The sequence below is a fragment of the Vipera ursinii genome (assembly GCF_947247035.1).
Source record: "Vipera ursinii genome assembly, chromosome: 1".
In the NCBI taxonomy this organism is placed as follows: domain Eukaryota; kingdom Metazoa; phylum Chordata; class Lepidosauria; order Squamata; family Viperidae; genus Vipera; species Vipera ursinii.
This window is the reverse complement of record NC_139512.1, coordinates 270,491,326-270,511,339: the sequence shown is the minus strand read 5'-3', so window position 1 is coordinate 270,511,339 and position 20,014 is coordinate 270,491,326. Positions and strand designations below refer to the sequence as shown.

General features: G+C 36.3%; 1 protein-coding gene across 3 annotated transcripts in view; it reads right to left on the bottom strand.

The window, feature by feature from the left end:
• Nucleotides 1-20,014, bottom strand: part of UTRN (utrophin) — a 386,201-nt gene that overhangs the window by 195,987 nt on the left and 170,200 nt on the right. For all 3 annotated transcript variants that reach the window (XM_083373856.1, XM_083373857.1, XM_083373858.1), the window contains one exon: nucleotides 17,353-17,542. In XM_083373856.1, coding sequence (XP_083229982.1) covers nucleotides 17,353-17,542 — 190 coding nt within the window. The remainder of the gene's footprint in view (nucleotides 1-17,352; nucleotides 17,543-20,014) is intronic.

Sequence of the window (20,014 nt, the reverse complement as noted above, 5' to 3'; positions counted from 1 at the left end):
ACGCATTCACATATGCTGTGTAGAAACTGAACAGGAAGGGTATTTTTCCCCTTCCCTGTAATTTAATACATAACTTTAGACATTGGATTAAGCTGAACAGTAGGGGATTCGGAAAAGATGAAAGGAAATATTTTTCACACTGCATTACACAATACTATGTAATTTGCTACCACAAGATATACTGCTACTCACCAACTGACCTGCTTTAAAAGACCAGTTCACAAAAATTAAGACTCTGATTGGCGCATTATCTACAGGAGGCTATGTTTTGAAAATACAAATATAAATACATTCGATACAAATATCCAGTGGATGGCTGGATGCTACTGATGCCACATTCAAGAGCAATCTGACTGGCCACTAAAAGAACAGAATGGCTGGATCTCTGGAATGTCTAAAATGCTGTTTAATAAAAATGCATATTTCTATGCATATGTCATACCATGTTGAGTTCCGTATGGAACTCACTTGCCTAGATCCAGGGCTTTTTTTCTCATAGAACGCTCAGAACGGAGTTCCGGCACCTTTTTTGGATGGAACCTTGTAGGGTAGGCAAGGCGGGTTGTATGACATGTGTGAGTTCTGGCACCTTTTTCTTATACAAAAAAAGCACTGCCTAGATCCTTCTTGCTCAATTGAAATGGCATATTTTTTCTTTGGTGCATAACACCATTTTGTCTATGTTTGTTTAAATTTCAAGCAACACATACGCACCACACAACTCATTCTGTCCCATTGGGTCTTATCTCCAGACATTAATAATTAATGGGGAAAACATTTATAATATTTGAGAGAACTGGCTGTTCCGTAGGGCTCCTCTTACGGTACATCTAAAAGGAAATGAGACTGTTTTCTTTTCCTTTCCACCTACACAGCTCACTTGGCTTCAATCTCTTTGAATGTGGCCCTGGCAACTAAGAGTTCTGTCTCTTCTCTTAGGAGCATCCATACTGGAACAATCAGAAATTAACCAGGGTCCACACATAGAGACTACATACCAAGTGTTAGTCTTTTTTTTTCCCTCCAGTTATTCTGCAGACCCAGTTTGGCACTGGAATATATCTGCAAGCCTTAGTAAGTTTTTCGCAGCATGGCAATTTTATAAAATCGTGCTTTGCACATAAGTGTATTCTTACTATGTTCTCCCTGTAAAGGTTGAGACTATTTCTAGCTCACTCTTACACTCAGGGTCTACGACAAAGTGCACAAATCACCATTTGCCACCCATAGAGTTCCTGCATAATTTACCATTCTCATTAGTTTTCCAGTTAATCTGTGAATAGATCAGCTCCATACTCACAATCCACATATGCTTTCAGACCGTAATGAGATCACCTTTTAACTTGATGGGATGCAAGGTTTACATCCTTCAAGGTTCTCCCTTCCACCATACTTGCTGCTTCCAAACAAAGAAGCCTTCCTACCAACCAAATTTCTTAACAGTTTTTTTCCCCTGAGGCTTTAATTGAGCCTTCGCATAGAAACAGAGATTTGCTGTGTAAAGCTTAGAAGTCCGTGATTTACTGTTGAGTCATGACTAAGGAGTTGGACAGTAACTGGCAGCAGAACAAAACAAAACTGAATCAGAACTCTGGCAACATGCAATCTGAAACCTTTTTTTGTGGGTAATATGTATGGCATATGGCCTTATTAATCAGATTAATTGGGGGACAGGACTAAGAAAGCAAAAGTTATAGAAAACTAGATTTACTTATTTTAGCCTCCAATTTACTGGTGAGTTTAGAATAGAATAAGAGCTGGAAGGGACCTTGGAGGTCTTCTAGTCTGGCCCCCTGGTCAAGCAGGAGAATCTATACCATTTCAGATAAATGACTGTCTAGCCTCTTCTTAAAAACCTCCAGTGATGGAGCGTCCACGATTTCTGAAGGCAAGCTGTTATTTGTCCTCACTGTTAGGAACTTTCTCCTTAATTCCAGGTTGCTTCTCTCTTTATTAGTTTCCAACCATAGTTTCTTGTCCTGCCCTCGGTGCTTTGGAGAATAATTTGACCCCCTCCTCTTTGTGGCAGCCCCTCAAATACTGGAATACTGCTATCATGTCACCTCTATTTTTTTTTCTTTAGACTAGCCCAGGGGTAGGCAACCTTGGCTCTTTTATGACTCCTGGACTTCAACTCCCAGAATTCCTGAGCCAGCCTGGCTCTGGAGTTTTGGGAGTTGAAGTCCAGGAGTCATAAAAGAGCCAAGGTTGCCTCCCCCTGGACTAGCCAATCAAGTCGTGCAGCCATTCTTCATACATTTTAGCTTCCAGATCTTTGATCATCTTAGTCCCTCTTCTCTGAACCTTTTCCAAAGCCTCAACATCTTTTTTGAAGTATGGTGACTAAAATTGGTTGCAGTATTCCAGGTGTGGTCTTACTAGGCTTTTATAGAATGCGTTAGGGTATGAATTCTCAAGCTCAGTGTTCCTAAACCTGGGGTAACTGAAAGATGTGCAGACTTCAACTCCCAGAATTTTCCAGCCAGCAAAGCTAAGAAACATTGTTCTAGCTAGTGTTGGTGCAGTAAAGAAGGCTACCTGATTTCCTGACAAACAATGAATATATAGATGTTCTGGATCTGTACTATTTTATAAATTGCCAACCTCTCTCAGGTTCTCAGAGGTGTACTAGTATGGTATTACATTTAAACTACTGAGGGAAATGACAGTGAATTTTCTATCTCATCAGTTTTAACACTATTAAAAGTTTAGGGAAACTAGTAGAATTATAGCTTAAGCTTTGTTCAAGATAATTAAATTGCGTTCTTCTGCATGTTTAGAATTAAAAGTATTGATCGCTTAACAAGTGATATGAAAGGGTAACCTGTTATTTCAAAGTCTGAGCTAACCATTATAAGCCAATATAGCATTTTGTTCTCAAGGAACACATACTTTTTTTCCAATTAGGCTTTATGTGAAGACAAACACTGAAGCTGTATCAAACCAATCTGAAATCAAATATTACTCCTGAATTTTATTTCTTTAAAAAAGGCAAACTAGGGAAGGCAAACTGCAAAATGTAAGAATCAGATTTTTGAGCAGCAAAATTCCTGGAAGAGGAATATGCCTTTTTAAGTCAAAAGACAAAGCACACAATGGAATTGCCAAAACCAGTTCTGGTTTTGTAACAGGTCTCCTTTTCCTTTTTCCCCATTTAGGGCAGAAATGGCCAGATCAGAGAGTCAGTCATTTTTATTATGTCTGCCTGAAGGAACTACTTACATAGTAGATTCCGTACCATGCAGAATCTAAATGAGACTCAGATCTTCAAAACAGAATCCTCTCTCTTGATTTGGGGAAATGGGAAATATTTCTGTATTACTTCCAGAAATTACACCACTGGACAACCAATAGCTTGCTTTCCTATCTTTGATTAACCTAATTATATCTTTTCAAAAGTCGTGTGTGTGTGTGTGTGTCTGTGTCTGTGTCTCTCTGTGTGTCTGTGTATCTACCAAAAGAATGTGTTTAAATGACCTTCAATGTTTACATAGTTAAGACAATACAGGAATCAATATATAAATTTAATTCCTCTCCAGTCTTAAAAACAAATGTTGCTTTTTATTGGAGATTCGTTTAAATAGAAGTTGAAGTTGTTGGTCTATAGACTGGGTTGGATAGATTCATTCGAAGAGTGTTTCATTGAATGGTGAAAAGGGCACCTATCCTTATCATAAACATCTTTTTAGGTTCAAGATACCACAACAGATAAGAATGGATATTTAAATTAAAATATAATTTTAATTAAAATCTCAGATATAATTGTTATAACAAATATTTATGGATATAGTTTTGACTTTCCCACCCTGCTTCATGACAGTTTTTATTATTTAGATATCTCCCATAATTCTATTATTATGGAGGAGACTTCAGTGAGATATTGGATCCTAAACTGGATAGCAATATTCCCACTTATTAAAAAAAAACAATCATGAGTGAAAATTCTAAATTGAACATGTACGTATCCTATAAGAAGGAATATAGCATATACATGAGACTAATTTGAAAAATAACTAGGCTACATGCCCTGATACCAATCTATGTAGGGAGTTACAATAGATTGAGTATAAGGTAATGAAATTTTACCACAACGAACTGAAATTGTTTTAATATGCTTACATTAGAGATATTGGGAAAATGGTGAAAGACTCTGGCTGGATCAGAGCAAGCTTGATGCTGGTTTGCCATTTATCTTCACAACAAAAAGATATCTTGCATAAATCAGCATATATCATACTGGACTAGGATTTCAGAGATGCCCTTATACCTATGTTCTAACTATATTTCCCATTCCTTCCATTCTTGTAGCTGCCTTTCCTAATATTATTATGTGTTATAACCAGTGCTTTTTTTGTAAAAGAAAAAGGTGCCGGAACTCACACATGTCATACAACTCACCTTGCCTACCCTACAAGGTTCCATCCAAAAAAGGTGCCGGAACTCCGTTCTGAGCATTCTATGAGGGAAAAAAGCCCTGGTTATAACAATTGCACTTTTGAATCACAGAATACTCTGTGATGTTCTACAATTAGATCAGGGTATAAAATAACTTTGAAAAGCTGCAGAATTTTGATTTATAAAGGGAACCCCTCTACATCTGTTGAAAAGTTGACAAAGGGAAGGAAGTAAAATACTTTTAGCCTTTTTATCCTGAGAGCTTCTGATTATTTCTGAAGCCCTTTGCTTTAATATTCTACAATCAGCTATAAGAAGGAAACCAGTGTTTCTGGCCTATACATACTGATCATCTGGGCTGCAACAAGTAAACAAGAACTGTTTGGTCCTTGCAAAATTGTCAAATTGCCTCAGAAAGTGGCAAGCTAGGATTTGGAGAACATTATACTTCCTCTGAAGAGAACTCATAGGCTCATATCAAAAAAGGTGATGGGAATACCATAACCAGAGAAATGTGGTTCCCCTTCTTCATTGTCTAGAAACTTTTTTCATGTCAATACTGATGAAGGATTATATCCAATGCTATCACATATTGAATAACTTTCTAGAAGAGCATGGAAAGTAATGGGTCGGAATGTCACAGAGCAAAGTAGTCTGAAAAAATGTTCTTTCTATTCCTTAGAAGAAAGGAATTCATATTCATGAAAGCTTACTTTCTTTGTAGGCTCTCTATTAGAAGCATATCATTAGACCTAATCTAGAAAATATATTTTATCAGATCAATTTTATTCAACTATTAAACTACATAATAGACACGGTGACTCAGTGGGTTAGGACGCTGAGCTTGTCGATCAGAAGGTTGGCAGTTTGGCGGGTCAAATCCCGAGTGCTGTGTAACAGAATGAGCGCCTGTTACTCGTCCCAGCTTCTGCCAACCTAGCAGTTCGAAAGCACGTAAAAATACAAGTAGAAAAATAGGGACCACTACGGTGGGAAGGTAACAGCGTTACCTGCGCCTTTGGCATCTAGTCACATGACTATGGAGACGTCCTCCAACAAGCGCTGGCTCTTCGGCTTTGAAACGGAGATGAGCACCGGCCCCTAGAGTTGGAAACGACTAGCACGCATGTGCGGGGGAACCTTTACCTTTTTTAAATAGACAATTTAATTTTTTTAAACTTACTTATGAACTATTATAAATTTATTTTTTAAATGAACTTATGAACTATATTAGACTTCCAATATGTTATATTTAATATTGCAAAATTTACAAGCAGTTTCTTATTTCAGTCTTATTTCTAAAGGCTGCATTATAGTTTAAATGTACAATTTTAAAATAAATTTAAATCTCAAACCCTCTCTTGTTTTGCATACCAACCCATTAAAAGTCTTACTACTGCAACCAAAATAGTGTTAGTGTACAAAATAATATGCCACACACTCAAGCACAGAGTTGAAAATAAGGACCATAATAAAGAACATTTTTGATACACATGTTCATGGGCAACATTTCAGGTTTTCATTTTTGTTTCATTTTTATTTTTTACAATCTATATTAATAAAATGAGCACAGGGACAGTTTCAGTTCATTACCTCATTGATGATAGTTTTTACATTTGCAGTCCACACTGCATTCTTTTGGAGAATTTTATTAGCCCATGAAGTGATGAATATAATTATCTATTATTGCCTTACACTGACACCTGGTGGAGTATTGCAGCCTATTTGCTCATTGGCACCAGAGTGAGATTTACAAGCAGCTTAAAATACTGAAAGGCCAAATGAAAACAACCAACCTTATGCAATTTAAAATACTACTCCTTCTCCTTTAGAAATTAATAATTTCAAACAAGATTTATATGTTCAATTAACTGCTCCATGCTGTATACATTTCTATGTGGCAAACACAAGTGGAATTCCATTTCCCATGTACCACCTTTAAATATTCCATTAGCAAGTGATGTATTTCACTGTAAGCTCCCTCAGCATTCCATTCCAAAAATAAAATATTCTGAATTAACTTTCCATCTTAGAATGAAAGAGTCCTGTCTTTATACAAGGAAAACTATATTAAATTTATACATGTTCACAGCAACAACTTTTTACTTAATTTGTATGATTTAGCAAAGCTATACTATATGTTTACACACTATTTCTGGACAAATTTGCTCAAGAAAGTTGGCAGTTTCAAATTACAAATTACAATTGTTTTTGTAATTGAAAATAATCAAAAATGTCAAACAACCATTCTTGAATCTGTAATAGAATAGTCTGATTTACTGCATGACTTCTGAATCTTTTTCTGTTTCCTCCATATGTTCCAGAAGTAATGAAAATAAAATGGGCTATCATCCAAGGTTCTAATACATTTCCATTCTGTTCATACATATGTAATGATAGAAAATCATTATTCACAATAAATCATTGTTTCACACTGAAGACACTAGCAAAACTTAAATCCGAAAATAAGAATTTCACAAGTCCTATCCCACACAGTCAAATATTTTTCTACTCTGATATTTATAATTAGTTCATGTTTGGTGCAGTAATGCTCCAAAGTTTTCTTTTGTTTAGTTTTAAAAAAGACTACTTCAGTTTTCCAATAACCTTCCAGAAGCACCCTTGTTGACCTGCTCTCTCCCGCTCCAATTCTGGTTTAAACGTGACTTTTAGTACACAATTAAAAATCTGAAGTTAGTGAACTTAATGATACAATTGAAGATCACTAAGTTAATTTTCTACGTTCCAAAAGCCACTTCAACAAAAACAATAGTGGAGTTTGTGAAGCAGCAATTTTAAATCTCCAAAAAGGAAAATAAACATTCTGTTAAGAGCAGTAAAAGTTACTGTCAAAAGCTCTGGATCACCACTGCTTTCTTTGGCATGGGAAGCCATTCCTTATTTGTAACTTTTTAATAAAAAGTTCAAACAGGAAAAAGACAACATTCCTAATAGGCAAAAAGGCAAAATTCCTATGATAAATGAAGATTTAGCTGTAAATCTGCAAATGGCAGATACTCCTTTCTAAACTGAAGAAAGGCATTAACTTCCACAACATACTACTTAACTGTGAAAAAAGAATGGTTAGACTAGATCAAACATTTAAGTTAACTTTGCACATCAGAGAACTTCCAACAATACCTACCTACCTATGACTTTAAAAAAAGAAAAGTAAGAAACTAGCTACAGAGCTCTATAATTGGAAGTAAGTATATACAAAAACACATTTCTAATGACTGACGTTAGACCTGTTTGGAAAAATATATTTCTATCAAAATTCCCAAACAATGTGTTCTTGTAGTGGAATTAGCAGTCCTACTTTTTAGTTCTGACTCACCTTACAAAGCTTTTGATAACGTGGTGATGAAACTGCCATTCTCTGCAAGCGATGTAGCAATACCACAACTTTCTGCAGTGATGTTCTCACCACCGCCATCATTTTAAGTTTGCCACACTTCTGAAGGCACCTCAGAATTTGCATTATAAATGAAGAGCACCCAGCATTTTCTCTCGGTCGCTGGACAATGATTTGCCAGCTTTCTGAGCATGCTCGCTTCCAAGACAGCTTTTCCAAGGGACAGACTCAAAGGCATAAGCAATAAGCATCATGTTAAAAGTATTCCTTCTTCCAGAGAGCCAAATACATACAAAAAGCAAAGCCTGACTGCATCCTCAAAGGCTGGATTTGTTTAGCAGTTCCAGAAAGAGAGAAGTTGTTGATCAGACAGAGATGCCTGCTTCGAAGTGGAGAACTACATACCAGCAAACGTTGATTAATTGACGAGGTAGAGCTGCAGAGATGAAGCACAATTCCTCCGGGAAGCCTGCTCTGACATCATCATAATAGTTCTCCTCTTGGATAGGCTTCATAGAAAAACAGGGAATGGCATTCCTTCCCTCACTCCGGAGGAAGATGCTGTCACCCTCGCAGTGAAAGCAGCTCTGGCAGAGCTGCGGAGCAAGTGAATCACACAGACTGCTCTAAATCTTATAAGAACAGAGGGATACCTGCCCTAATTATAGCAGCCATACATTAAAAGACAATAAATCCCATAGTGGCTACTCTCCAAAAGCTAGATTATTGTCCTCAAAAGGAAACTCTACAGGGGCAAAACCTATCTTGTAAAAACTCTCCTAAGCTAATTTGCTCCCGAAAGAAGAATGCTACATGCAGAAGTATGAACGTAGAATAGTTCTGGTGAAATCTCCTATTCTCCACTGAGCAAAGATTTCATTTTAATTTTTCGAAAATGGTTTTGTATGTTTGATTACTCTACCTTTTTGTCTCCTCCGTGGTCAGGATCTTCGCAGTTTTAAATCTTGATAACAAACTCTGACAAGTAGTATCATTTAACTCTCTTGCTGTGAGAGACAATGTGAGTTTAGCAGCAAGAACATACTCCCATTGTGGCAAGTGTTATCACATGTTACATCATGTTTAAAAAAGGCAGACGATGCTATCAGATAGCTTAAGCACTATCAATCTAAGTGTAAACAGACCAGTACCCAAGAGAGTAATGCCTAGGAACCCTATGTTCCCTTGACTTAAGAAAGATGGGATAGAACATCAAGACACACAGAACTTCAACAGGAATCTTGGTTTCTGACAATCGGGCAGCAAGTTCATCTTATTTCATCTCTGTGCTTTAGAAAGAACTAGCTCACCGAAACAAACAACTCATCTAGTGCAACATTTTGCTGAACACATCGCCGACTTATTACCCAATCACAACCAGTAAGCAAATATGCTGCACAGAGGACTATGATGAGCAAAATTGGCCCATGTGATATTCAAGAAAGGGAAATCCATACCAGACAATATAAATTATGTGGGAATTCAACCATAAATAAAATTGATTATTATGTGTACAGAACCTAATTTTAGCCAGTAATTCTAGAACCTCTGTTATACTCGAATCAATTCCTAATAATTCCAACTTACAAACTCAGAAGCCTGATTTGGAACAACAGCCAAATTGCATGGCATTATTCCATGACATACAATATTAGCATGAAGAAGAAGCTGAAACCACAAGAGACACGCAGCGATTACTTGAACTTTTCAAGGGTCAGGAGCCATTCGTGGTTCTTCCTATCTGCTACTTCCATTCCTATGTTTTGTGTGTGTCTGTGTGGTGTGTCTGCTTTGTTGAATGTATGTTCCTTTCTTATTGAAAAAGTATGAATGGCAGTAATTGGGAGAACCCTAAAATAATGACAACCTTTCAAGGCTTCAAATACCACATGGCTTAGATATTTATCTTATATTTAAAATTGGTTTTTGCTTTTCTGAATTCCATGTGATAATTCCAGTTGTGTTTAAAAAGCAATCAATTTATGCATCTGCATGCTGAGCAGATTGATACTTCACTCCAGCAATTGCTCAAAAATCCAAGGAAGTAAATGGCTCCTCCAAGGACGGCAGCTGAAACCTAGGTGTATATTTTTTTGCATGTGATTGGAGCCTCTATTATATTGATTGGCTGAGACATCAGAATAGAAAAGTCACAAACTATAAAGATAGCCACTTGTGGTTGCTTGTCACTAATGATTTAATTGGATCCATTTCCTCAGAAAGATTAGATTTATGCTAGAACTTCAAAGATTCTTGTACATCTAACCAATTTACAGCCATTAGCAAAATCAATGAAAGCTTTGATATACTACACTGAATATTTAGAATTAGTTTCTTGACTCTTTGTGTATAGGTCTCAGGGTATCTTAAGAGTATAAAAACAAATCTGTAATCTTCTCTAGCAATATACAGCAATGTTATACTATACATTTAAGAAAGTATGACTAATTTTCCTACAAAAGCATCCAAGCCAATAATAAAATCTTATAATAGAAGATCACACAATTAAAAAAAAACAGCATCAGATATCAGGAAAAAACAATAACAAAGCAATCAATATGCATCAAGCAACATCAAATAAACAAAAGCAGATCAATTGTAAAGGTTAACTTTACCACTTAAAATATCAACATAGTTGAAAAAGGCATTCCCAAAATAGGATACTGCAAATAAAAAAAATATTTACTCCTGATAGTGATCCACAAGATGGTGAACTCTGAAAAGGCCTTCACAAGAATTTGGTCGGTTTCTGTATTTTATCTTATGAACAAATCAAAATATATGTCAGTAATTAGAATCTGCTAGTTAACCATTTCATTTTATTCTAGCCCTAGAATTCTAGTCTTATTTAAATAGAAAATGAAAATCATGTATGTAAGAAGTAATATTTTCATGCATGCACATATACATAAATATGCCTCTGTGTTTCTGTCCTTGCTTCCAACTGGTTAGTGCATTAAAATTGCCAAAATTTTCCAAGGTCTTGTAAACTTGATCTTGTTTGGAGCACATAAAATGCCTGACAGTGAAAAGACATTGAAAGCGCGCTAAAGAGATCCCCCACCCCCAAATGCAGATGAAATGTTTGCAGCCAACTCATCAAGCTGGGAGATCAAACCAACAGCCCAAATACCAACCTGAGCTACTAATATTCAAACACATCTCAGACATGAATCAGCTTGTTCAAGTTATCTATATATACTGAACCTAGTACTATTAGAATGCATTGTGTATTATTTTAACAGTGTGATTCAATTGTTCCCTACAAGGCAAAGATGTTGAAAGATATGAAGTTATTGATTGGCTTATGTGGCAGGAAAAAGAATGGAGGCAGACTGCATTGGTTAACAATCTGCTAAATCAATTGATAATAACATAAAATACTGGGATATTCAAAGTGGAGACACAGAATGATGGTTAGAATCAAAAAGGGGAAGAGGAAATCGCCCCATTCTTGAAATCTGGCAAAGTCCAAGCTAAAGTCCTTAGCCATCCATTATTCTAGTTTCTTCTTTCAACACAATTTCATAATGAGCACTTTTTAAATTTTCTACATCTTGTCCTTCATTCTGACGTCATTCAAACTTAAAACTAAATTCCTTGACATCCTATGGAAGATGTCAGAACTGTTTGTTTCCATTCTCAGTGAGTTATTGTTAAATGTGAACTGGATATATAGGTTGCAGAAATAAGCTAATATTAGAAAGCAATGTTCAATTGACTTGCTTACCAAACCATTAAAATCATAAGTTTCTTTTCAGTTAAATAAGCTGTTGAAAGTAAACATCTTTTAGAATCTTCCTTTAGTCAATTTGGAAGCATGTAGGGGATTTTCAAAACTTAAGCTGATGGTGATTTACCATTGCATCCAAGCAAGCCTCAATGTCTTCAGAACTAAGTAAATTTCAACCCCAAATAAGTATTCCTTACTTCCCTTTTCTCTTTCTTAAGTTAATATACTAATATTGTTCTTATTTTCCATCAAATAACAAATATGATACTAAATGGTTCTTTCACTGATTCATGGGTAGCTTTTAGGTACTATGGTTTCTTTTGTTAAATTGTTAATTTTCTGATTTAGTCAATACTTAAATGTTTACAATGATTCTCAATGTTTCTAATTTATGTAATCAAACTTTTCATTAGTTTTCTAATTTTGGAAGTGCAGTATGGAATGCATGAATGTGAGGAAGCTTCTTCCTTATTTGTCAATTTAGAGAAAATACAGGGCCGAATTATGGCATTTTCAGAGCAAATATGGTGCTGAAGGTTGGTTGCTTAATGAGAAATGAGAAATATATGGTGGAAGAAAAGCATACAGAAGAATATCTAAAATGTGAATAGCTCCATACTTAGCAAATAGATGATCAAGGATGTGAGAAGTTCAGCGAATACATGAACAAATGTATATGAAATTGTGTTAGGACTGTGTTGATTGAGAATACAAATGTGCACATTGTTTTTAGAAAATATTGTTTTTAGGAAATATTATTGGATGAGAACCTAAATGATTTCAGCAGATGTTGGACTGTACAATGCAACAAGAATTATTGTTACTGGGAGTCAGATGGTATATACATTTTACCAATATCAGATCTCTATTCTCTACTATGTCTGACAGGGGAAATGGAGTGAAGGACTGAATGTTATACTGTACAGAAACAATTATTATTTCTGATTTGCAAGGATGGAAAGTTATGGAGAGGTCTAGCCAATGGTGCCAGAGCAAACTAGATGTCTTTGTCTTTCTTCTTCTTACTTCATGCCTTAATTTCTTCACTTAATATTTCTTATCCTTTTCTGAGTTCTCCATAACAATGCTTACTTCCTAAGGGAATATTGTAAGGATGTACATACAAAAGTACTATGCAAGTTATTTTCTTTCTGTGTATCTTCCCAAAGGATGCTGTTTGAAGATTATAGATTAAACAAGCGTGTCAGTAAAATTGACTATTTTACTGACACACATATGGATTACAGTTGTAGTGGAGTTGGTTTTTTCAGAAATGATTAGCCATCCTTACACTTTTTTCCAGGCCTCTAATTAACTTAGAAAAAGAATTTGCTTCCTAAGCTTTCTTAGCAGAGGAATCTGCTTGCCTACACTTTGCCCAGGTGGTTTATGTGTTTTCTGATGCTTGGAAGAAATGTTCCTTACTGCATCACCAATCTCCTTAAAATAGAATGTTTTCTCTCTAACATGTGGCAAAAAATTTTTTGACAGTATAATGTAACTCCTTTACTAATTTTAGTTTAGTTCTGTTTCATTAGTATGTGAATATTTTATTTCATTCTGCCATCCTCAGCTTTGCTATATCCCAACCCTATCAGCTTTTTTTAAATAATAATAATAATAATAATAATAATAATAATAATAATAATAATACTTTTAAATATGTAATCCAAATAGTCCATTTTAACACTATCACTATGGTCTTAAATAAACAATTTCAGTAAGATCCAGTTTAAAAAATTTTTGTGCACGCAACCAACAATACAATTTCAACCCCCATCTGTGGAATTTTTAGTCAGCACTTTTTCTTTAATAGATAGATGGATAGAAACTTGGATTCAACTGGGCACAGTTCCCTTATTTCAATTTCATCTAGGACACATAGACAAAAATATCAATCCCATCTCTTAAGCTGACTCTTAGCAAAGCAGTTACGATGTTTTGCTTTCAAGTTTTCTAAGTAAATGGATGAAAATGACCAGGAAATTACATCAGTGCAAGATTAAGCCCTCCCCCAAAATGTTATAATCCTGCTTTTTCTATTTGCTAAGGATGCTACAGTGCAGTAGAACCAAGTAAAGTCTATCCTCTGTAGAAGGGGACATACTGTATGCCATTTGACCAATCAAAATATAACTCTAATAATTGCAAAGAGCCATGTGTTCATCTCTTCCAGTGCTTTGAACTGTCATTCATAGTACACAGATCTGGGATTTATGAAGTGCTCTTTCACAATGTAAAGTTAAATAATAAACAGGCTGAGAGGTTTTACCATTTATATTTTCACCTTAATGAAGGTATAACCAACTAGTAACCTTACTCACCATAGGCAGTGGAACAAAAATAACTATTAATTTTCTTCCTTGAAAAATACAAGAAATGCACAACAAATTCCGAAGTTAAATATCTCATCTCAAGTACTTTTCCTAAGGACAGGACATAATAAGCAGTGTATTGCTTGTTCTTTTATCTGTATAATTCATTGCAAACACACTGGAGCCTCTTCAGACAAAATTATCTGATTACATGCAGTTCATTGTATAATGCAAATGGACATTGCTCAAACAGCTAAAAATAACTCATATGAAATGAAAGAATAGAGTGATAACTGACAGAAAATAACTACATGCCAGCTCAAACATCTCATTCATTCATACTTCAGAAGCATACTAGATAAAAATTAAATGTCTCCGACATAAAAAGAAAATGCGAAACATACAAAATTAGTAACCCAATTCAGGCAAATAGCAACTCTTCTCCTATATAATCCTGACATTTCATTTATATTGGATTGCTACTGATTTTTTTTTATTATGAAACGGGGGAAAAACACAAGACAGACTTCAATATTCTTCCTCAGCGAAGAAATCAAAATGCATGCAAATGCATCAATATTGCAGACTGTACTTTGCACTCTTCCTCTTTCAGACTATGTGCAGTGCAAGGAGGAAATCTCACTCACTTACTGACACATACACACACAACGCTCCTAATGTTTTTTGTGGGAAGAGAAGAATTTAGTTATACATCTAATCCAAAACTCAACCTCATCTCAGATTGTATTTACTCAAGGAGAGAGACTTCAAATGTACTCTCTTTGTTGGGTGATCTCAGTTACATTTGAATGGAGAAAGTCCTTTGAGGTAGAACTCATTCATCTTCAAGAGCAGTTAGTCAGGAATGCCTGGTAAATAGCTATCTAATATATATTGGCTCAAAATGTGCATGGCTGAAGAAGAAACACAACGAACTAATAAAAATGACAGAAATGATATTTTCCAGGAATGACAGAATGTCAAGCTATCAAACTTTACTTTGATTACATATTGATTGCATTGCTTCAATCAATCCCATTTTTATGGAACCGGTATTGTTCACTGAACTATTTTTGTATGCCCTTTTTTAAAAAATATAAAAACTCCTGAAGTAGCTCCCCCTTTCCCCCACTACTCATCCAGGCAATGTGAGAAGTGTGCTTGAGAATTTTTGCTAATGGAACTGTGGACACTGACATCCATGATCAGCCAACTGAAAAAATTAGTATTCAAAGGGACAGTCCAAAATCTTTCTCCATTCCATTAACTTCTAAGCAACCAACTGAGAAGGCTGTGCATTCAAACAGCCCTGCAAAAGAGAAATTATAATTGTAACAGAAGAGAGAAGTTTATGTGAGCAACAACAAAAAATAACTATTTGTATGTGAAACCACAAGGATGACCTCCAGAATTTTTCTAAAATATGTCGTTTCCAAACAATAGACATTGTCTGAAAACTATGTATCCAAGCCCATGCTTTATCTTAGGGATAACCCTATGAAGGAATGTTTTCACAATGGATTCTGCACATTTACTGTATGAGTCACAAGTTTTCACTTGCTAAACACAGATGTAATTTTGCTGGCCATCAAAGGCCTGTTTTTTCAATGCTGGCCACTTCACAGGCATGACTATCAAATATACATTTTGCACAATTTATTTGCAATGTTACATTATAGTAGATGATTCTGAGACCAGATGATTCATAGAGAAAGCATATTATGTATTAAAGTCTTCAGGATGAAAATAACTATTAAATGTTTACATGATGTAACACAGGTCTTCCATATAAAACTCTTCTCCAATATAAGAACAGCTCCAAGAAAACTGTGTATGCTTAAATTACATTACTCAACTAAGAGCTTGAAAGCCAATATTATTTCCCCAGACAGAATGGATATTGATACCAAGATGAATATGGTTATATGTTTGTCCTCGGCTTCCCAAATGCATCACTAAGCAATCATGAAACTCATCAGATAGAGTGACAGCTTTTTATAGAATTACAATAATTTGTCCTACTATTGCCAATACTTTAGTGTTGAAATCAAAATAAACTGTGATTAAAAGTTACCATATGGTGAGATGCACCCATTCATTTTCCAAACTGTCTTCAAAATACATTTGTCCTTGAATTATTTTAAGGCTGCTTTAACACAAAAGCCATCTTGTAATTACTTTAACACAAAAGTCATCTTGTAATTACTTTCAACATAAAAACATTCAGAACCAACATTGGGCACATTCTAAATTACTCATTCACCTAAAGCCATCTAGGAATGTGAAATTCAGATTTGTTGTGGCATTTGAATGAATTTCAGCAACTATAACTTTAAACGTCATCCAGTTGGGGGCAAAAGGAAGCAATGAACTGAGTAATCTATAGAGGTTAATTGACAAAGGGTAACTGCATTATAATTATGCATCTTCAAAATAAATAAATTGCTCAGAAACAAATGTAAAAGAAACGGATTGAATGAAAATGAACAAGGTGAAGGCATTTAAAGCTGTTCTTTTAGTTTCATTAGCGTGGATTTACCCATACTTATTTATAAAGAGCAAGATAAGTCACTATTTATTTATTTGTTTCTTTCTCTTTCTTTTGCAAGCATTATTGGTCAACCTTCATATAAAGCTGATGCACAGTCAGGGTTGTTTTTTTCAACTGGAGTGAATGGCAATGTGTGTGTGACAGACAGAGAAAAGTGCAAGACCCAAATCTGTTGAGAAAAAATAAGACACCCCTGCACAGTTTCCTTCCTATTGCCAATCAAACATACTGCAGTCGTTCTTTTCTCATAAAGAGATATAAAGAAGTAACTCTTAGCAACACGCTGGGCAAAAACTCCTTCTTATTTCCTTCTGATCAGACAAGAAGAAAAGCAGGGCAAGTTGGTTGCTTAGGAAGTTGCCATTCAGGAAGATCTCAATTTATGATTTTTTCAGTAGATACGTCAGACTGGATTTGTTGCATGGCTAATCAAGGCATATAAACCCTATCTCCAATAGGCTAAAAGACTGGTGGATGCTTCTTTGAAGCAACTATAAACAGCGTATCAATCCAATAATAAAACGTTTACTCTCTGTTAATTTTCAGGAGACAGGTACTCAAGTTCAACAACTCACCTGCTTCTCTTTCAGCGGACATTTAATGAACATCCTTTAAATATTTAAAATGTGCGCACAAGTTTTACCTTCTTCATTAATCTTACAGTTTTCGTTTACCCTAACCCTTTCATCTCTGGCATCACCCTGAAGGTTTACAATTGATCAAACTGATATTCCTAAGAGCTATCATCATTTTCAGACCATTTCTTGCTCCCATTAATCTTTTCATATTCTTCTCTACTTAGTGAAGTGATAAGTAGGCTACTTTACTTTTAACCTCTTTAACAGATTACTCAGCCATTCATTGGCTATGTAGCTTTCTTATATATATTTTTAAAAGCACCAAACTCTAGTGAGATTATTTAGCAGCCAAAAGTGGACTTTACCCTTTTAAGTCTAAAAAACATAGAAAACATTCTCACATATAGAACTAGTCACCTTCTTACCTCAATCTGCTTCTTCAGTTCCCTTCCAGGACCACTGGCCAGAGTAGTGGGCTCCCTGTGCAATGCATCTGCAAGGACATTTACTGTAGTTTCTGCTTCTTGCATCCACTTGAGGAACTTTTCAAGGTCTCTGAGCAAGGCATGCACTGTCTTCAGGTCAGCCTCCAAACAATTCTGCCTATTGCAAGTTCTACAGGAGGGAAGGGAGAAGAAATCACCCTTTGTGTGACTCAGCACAGTTGGCATGTATTTGTTATATGCTGTGTACAGATTTAGGAACTAGTGCTCTACTCTTTCAATACAGTAAAACCATGGTATTAAAATGTATGAAAATTACACAATACCTTTTCTTGCCATTAACAGGGTATGAAACTGCCAGTATGAGGAACAGAATGGCACACACCTGTCAGAGTTTGTGAATGAGTAATGAAAAGCTTCTCACAATGAATGCAAACAATTTTTTGAATCTGCGTATACAGTCAAACCACAAAGTTGATGAAAAGTGGCACTTAATTTTTTTATTTTATAACTTAACTTGAGCAACTGGAATTTGTTTGTTCATTATTTGCACAAAATGTACAGCATCCATCCATCCATCCATCCTTCCTTCCTTCCTTCCATCCATCCATCCATCCATCCATCCATCCATCCATCCATCCATCCATCTATCTATCTATCTATCTATCTATCTATCTATCTATCTATCTATCTATCTATCGTGTTTCCCTGAAAATAAGACCAGGTCTTATATATATATATATATATATATTTGAAAAATATATATATATTTTTGAACCAAAAGACCCACTAGGGCAGACATGTCAAACACAAGGCCCGGGGGACAGATCCGGCCCGCAAAGTGGTTTCATGTGGCCCGCAAAGCCATCCTGGAAACAGTGAGGGAACGATTCGCTCCATTTCCAAGCACCCCATTTGCAAGCAGACAAAGCTTCCACAGTCTCCCTCTGGGCAAAAAGTGTTTGGGCGATTCTCTCATTTCCAAGCGCCCCATAGGCACCCAAACATTTTTCCCCTGTCCGCGCTGCTCTCCTCCTCGCCTGAAAGCACGTTCCGCTGCCCTCGCCTTCCAAGCGTCTGCCCTGAGAAGCTCTGTAAGCTGTTGTGGCCTTGGGCAAGCAGACAGTGGGAGGGAACAGGCGAGCGTCTTCGCCAGGTGGCTGGCAGGTGGAGGGAGGTGGCACGATCATTGAAGAGGTGGCGACTGCCACTGGGCAGGTGATCTCCAGAGCAAAATGCAGGCAGCCAGGATTGAAGAAAGCCCTTCCAGCAGCGCATGTGGCTGTTGTGCAGTTGCGGCAGAGACTTTTGCTGTCACTCCCCCATGGCTTCAAAATGGTAGAGGGCAACCAGGTAATGCGACCGAGCCCGCCCTGCCCATCTTCTGGAGCATGGCAATCTGGCTTAGGAGGGGAGTGAAAGGGAAGAGGCAGGCGGGCAGCTGGGTCACTGAATGGGCACAGGGGAGGTTGCCAAACCGGGAATGGCCTGCCTGCAGGGGCCCTGAGGTAAGCAGGTAGGAGCGCGTGGAACAGCTCCACTCCCCCACCTGCCTCACCTCACCTCATGGTGGCAGAACTAGTGCGACAAGTGCCCTCCTGCCCCATTGTGGCAGCGAGCAACCAGACAGTGTGGGCTTATTAGCTGGGGCTTATTTTGGGATAGGACTTATATTAGGCACACGTCAAAAAATCAGGTAAAGGCTTATTTTCTTTATGGGTCTTATTTTCAGGGAAACACGGTGTCTGTCTGTCTGTCTGTCTGTCTGTCTGTCTGTCTGTCTGTCTATCTATCTATCTATCTATCTATCTATCTATCTAATTTTTATAGTATATCCTCACCCAAATGATTCTGAGCAGTTTACAATAAAACTGGCTGAGCCGCTAAACATTAGTTCTCCAGGACTAAAAGACAATAAAAGAGACCTAAATCCACCCAACTTTTAATCCATAACAAAAAATTTATAGATCAATTAAATACAAAATCACTGAAGTTTTGTGTTGTGTATCATCTGTGACCCAATTACAGATGAGTAACAGAATATTTCTCCAATTCCAGTTCTCCAATATATACAGGATTATGTCTTACAACTGCTACTTTTTATACATTTTTACATAATTTTATCTGGGATTAAGTCTTAATTATGAATATGAGATTGAGTCTTAATTAGAATTTCAGGACAGGAAGCATCCACACCAATGTTTAAAGCACCTGTACTTAATTCCAGAAGGACAAATTTCTTTGAATATTTTCTTTTTTACTGAACTGTTTTATTTATTCTTCTTCTATCTCTCCCAATAATGAAAAAATTCCCTATAGGTAACAAAATGTAACTGAACAGTTAATAACATTTTTTTTAAAAAAAGAATTAAATGTTGTAATAAAATCTAAGTAACACAGTAAGCAATTTTTTTATGTGAAAGGCTAAATTACCTGAGAGAAATGGTTTTCACTTGATACTGAAAAGAATACAGTATATGCTAGGGATATCAACTGCAGAAGCTATTTCACAATTGACATGCCATCAGTGAAAAGATCCGCTTAGCAAAACCTCCCTCAATTCAAGTGAAATTAGGACCAAACCATTATTGCTTTAGATCAGGAAGTGAAAGTGACAGTCTTTTCACTGACTGGGTGGGAGGGT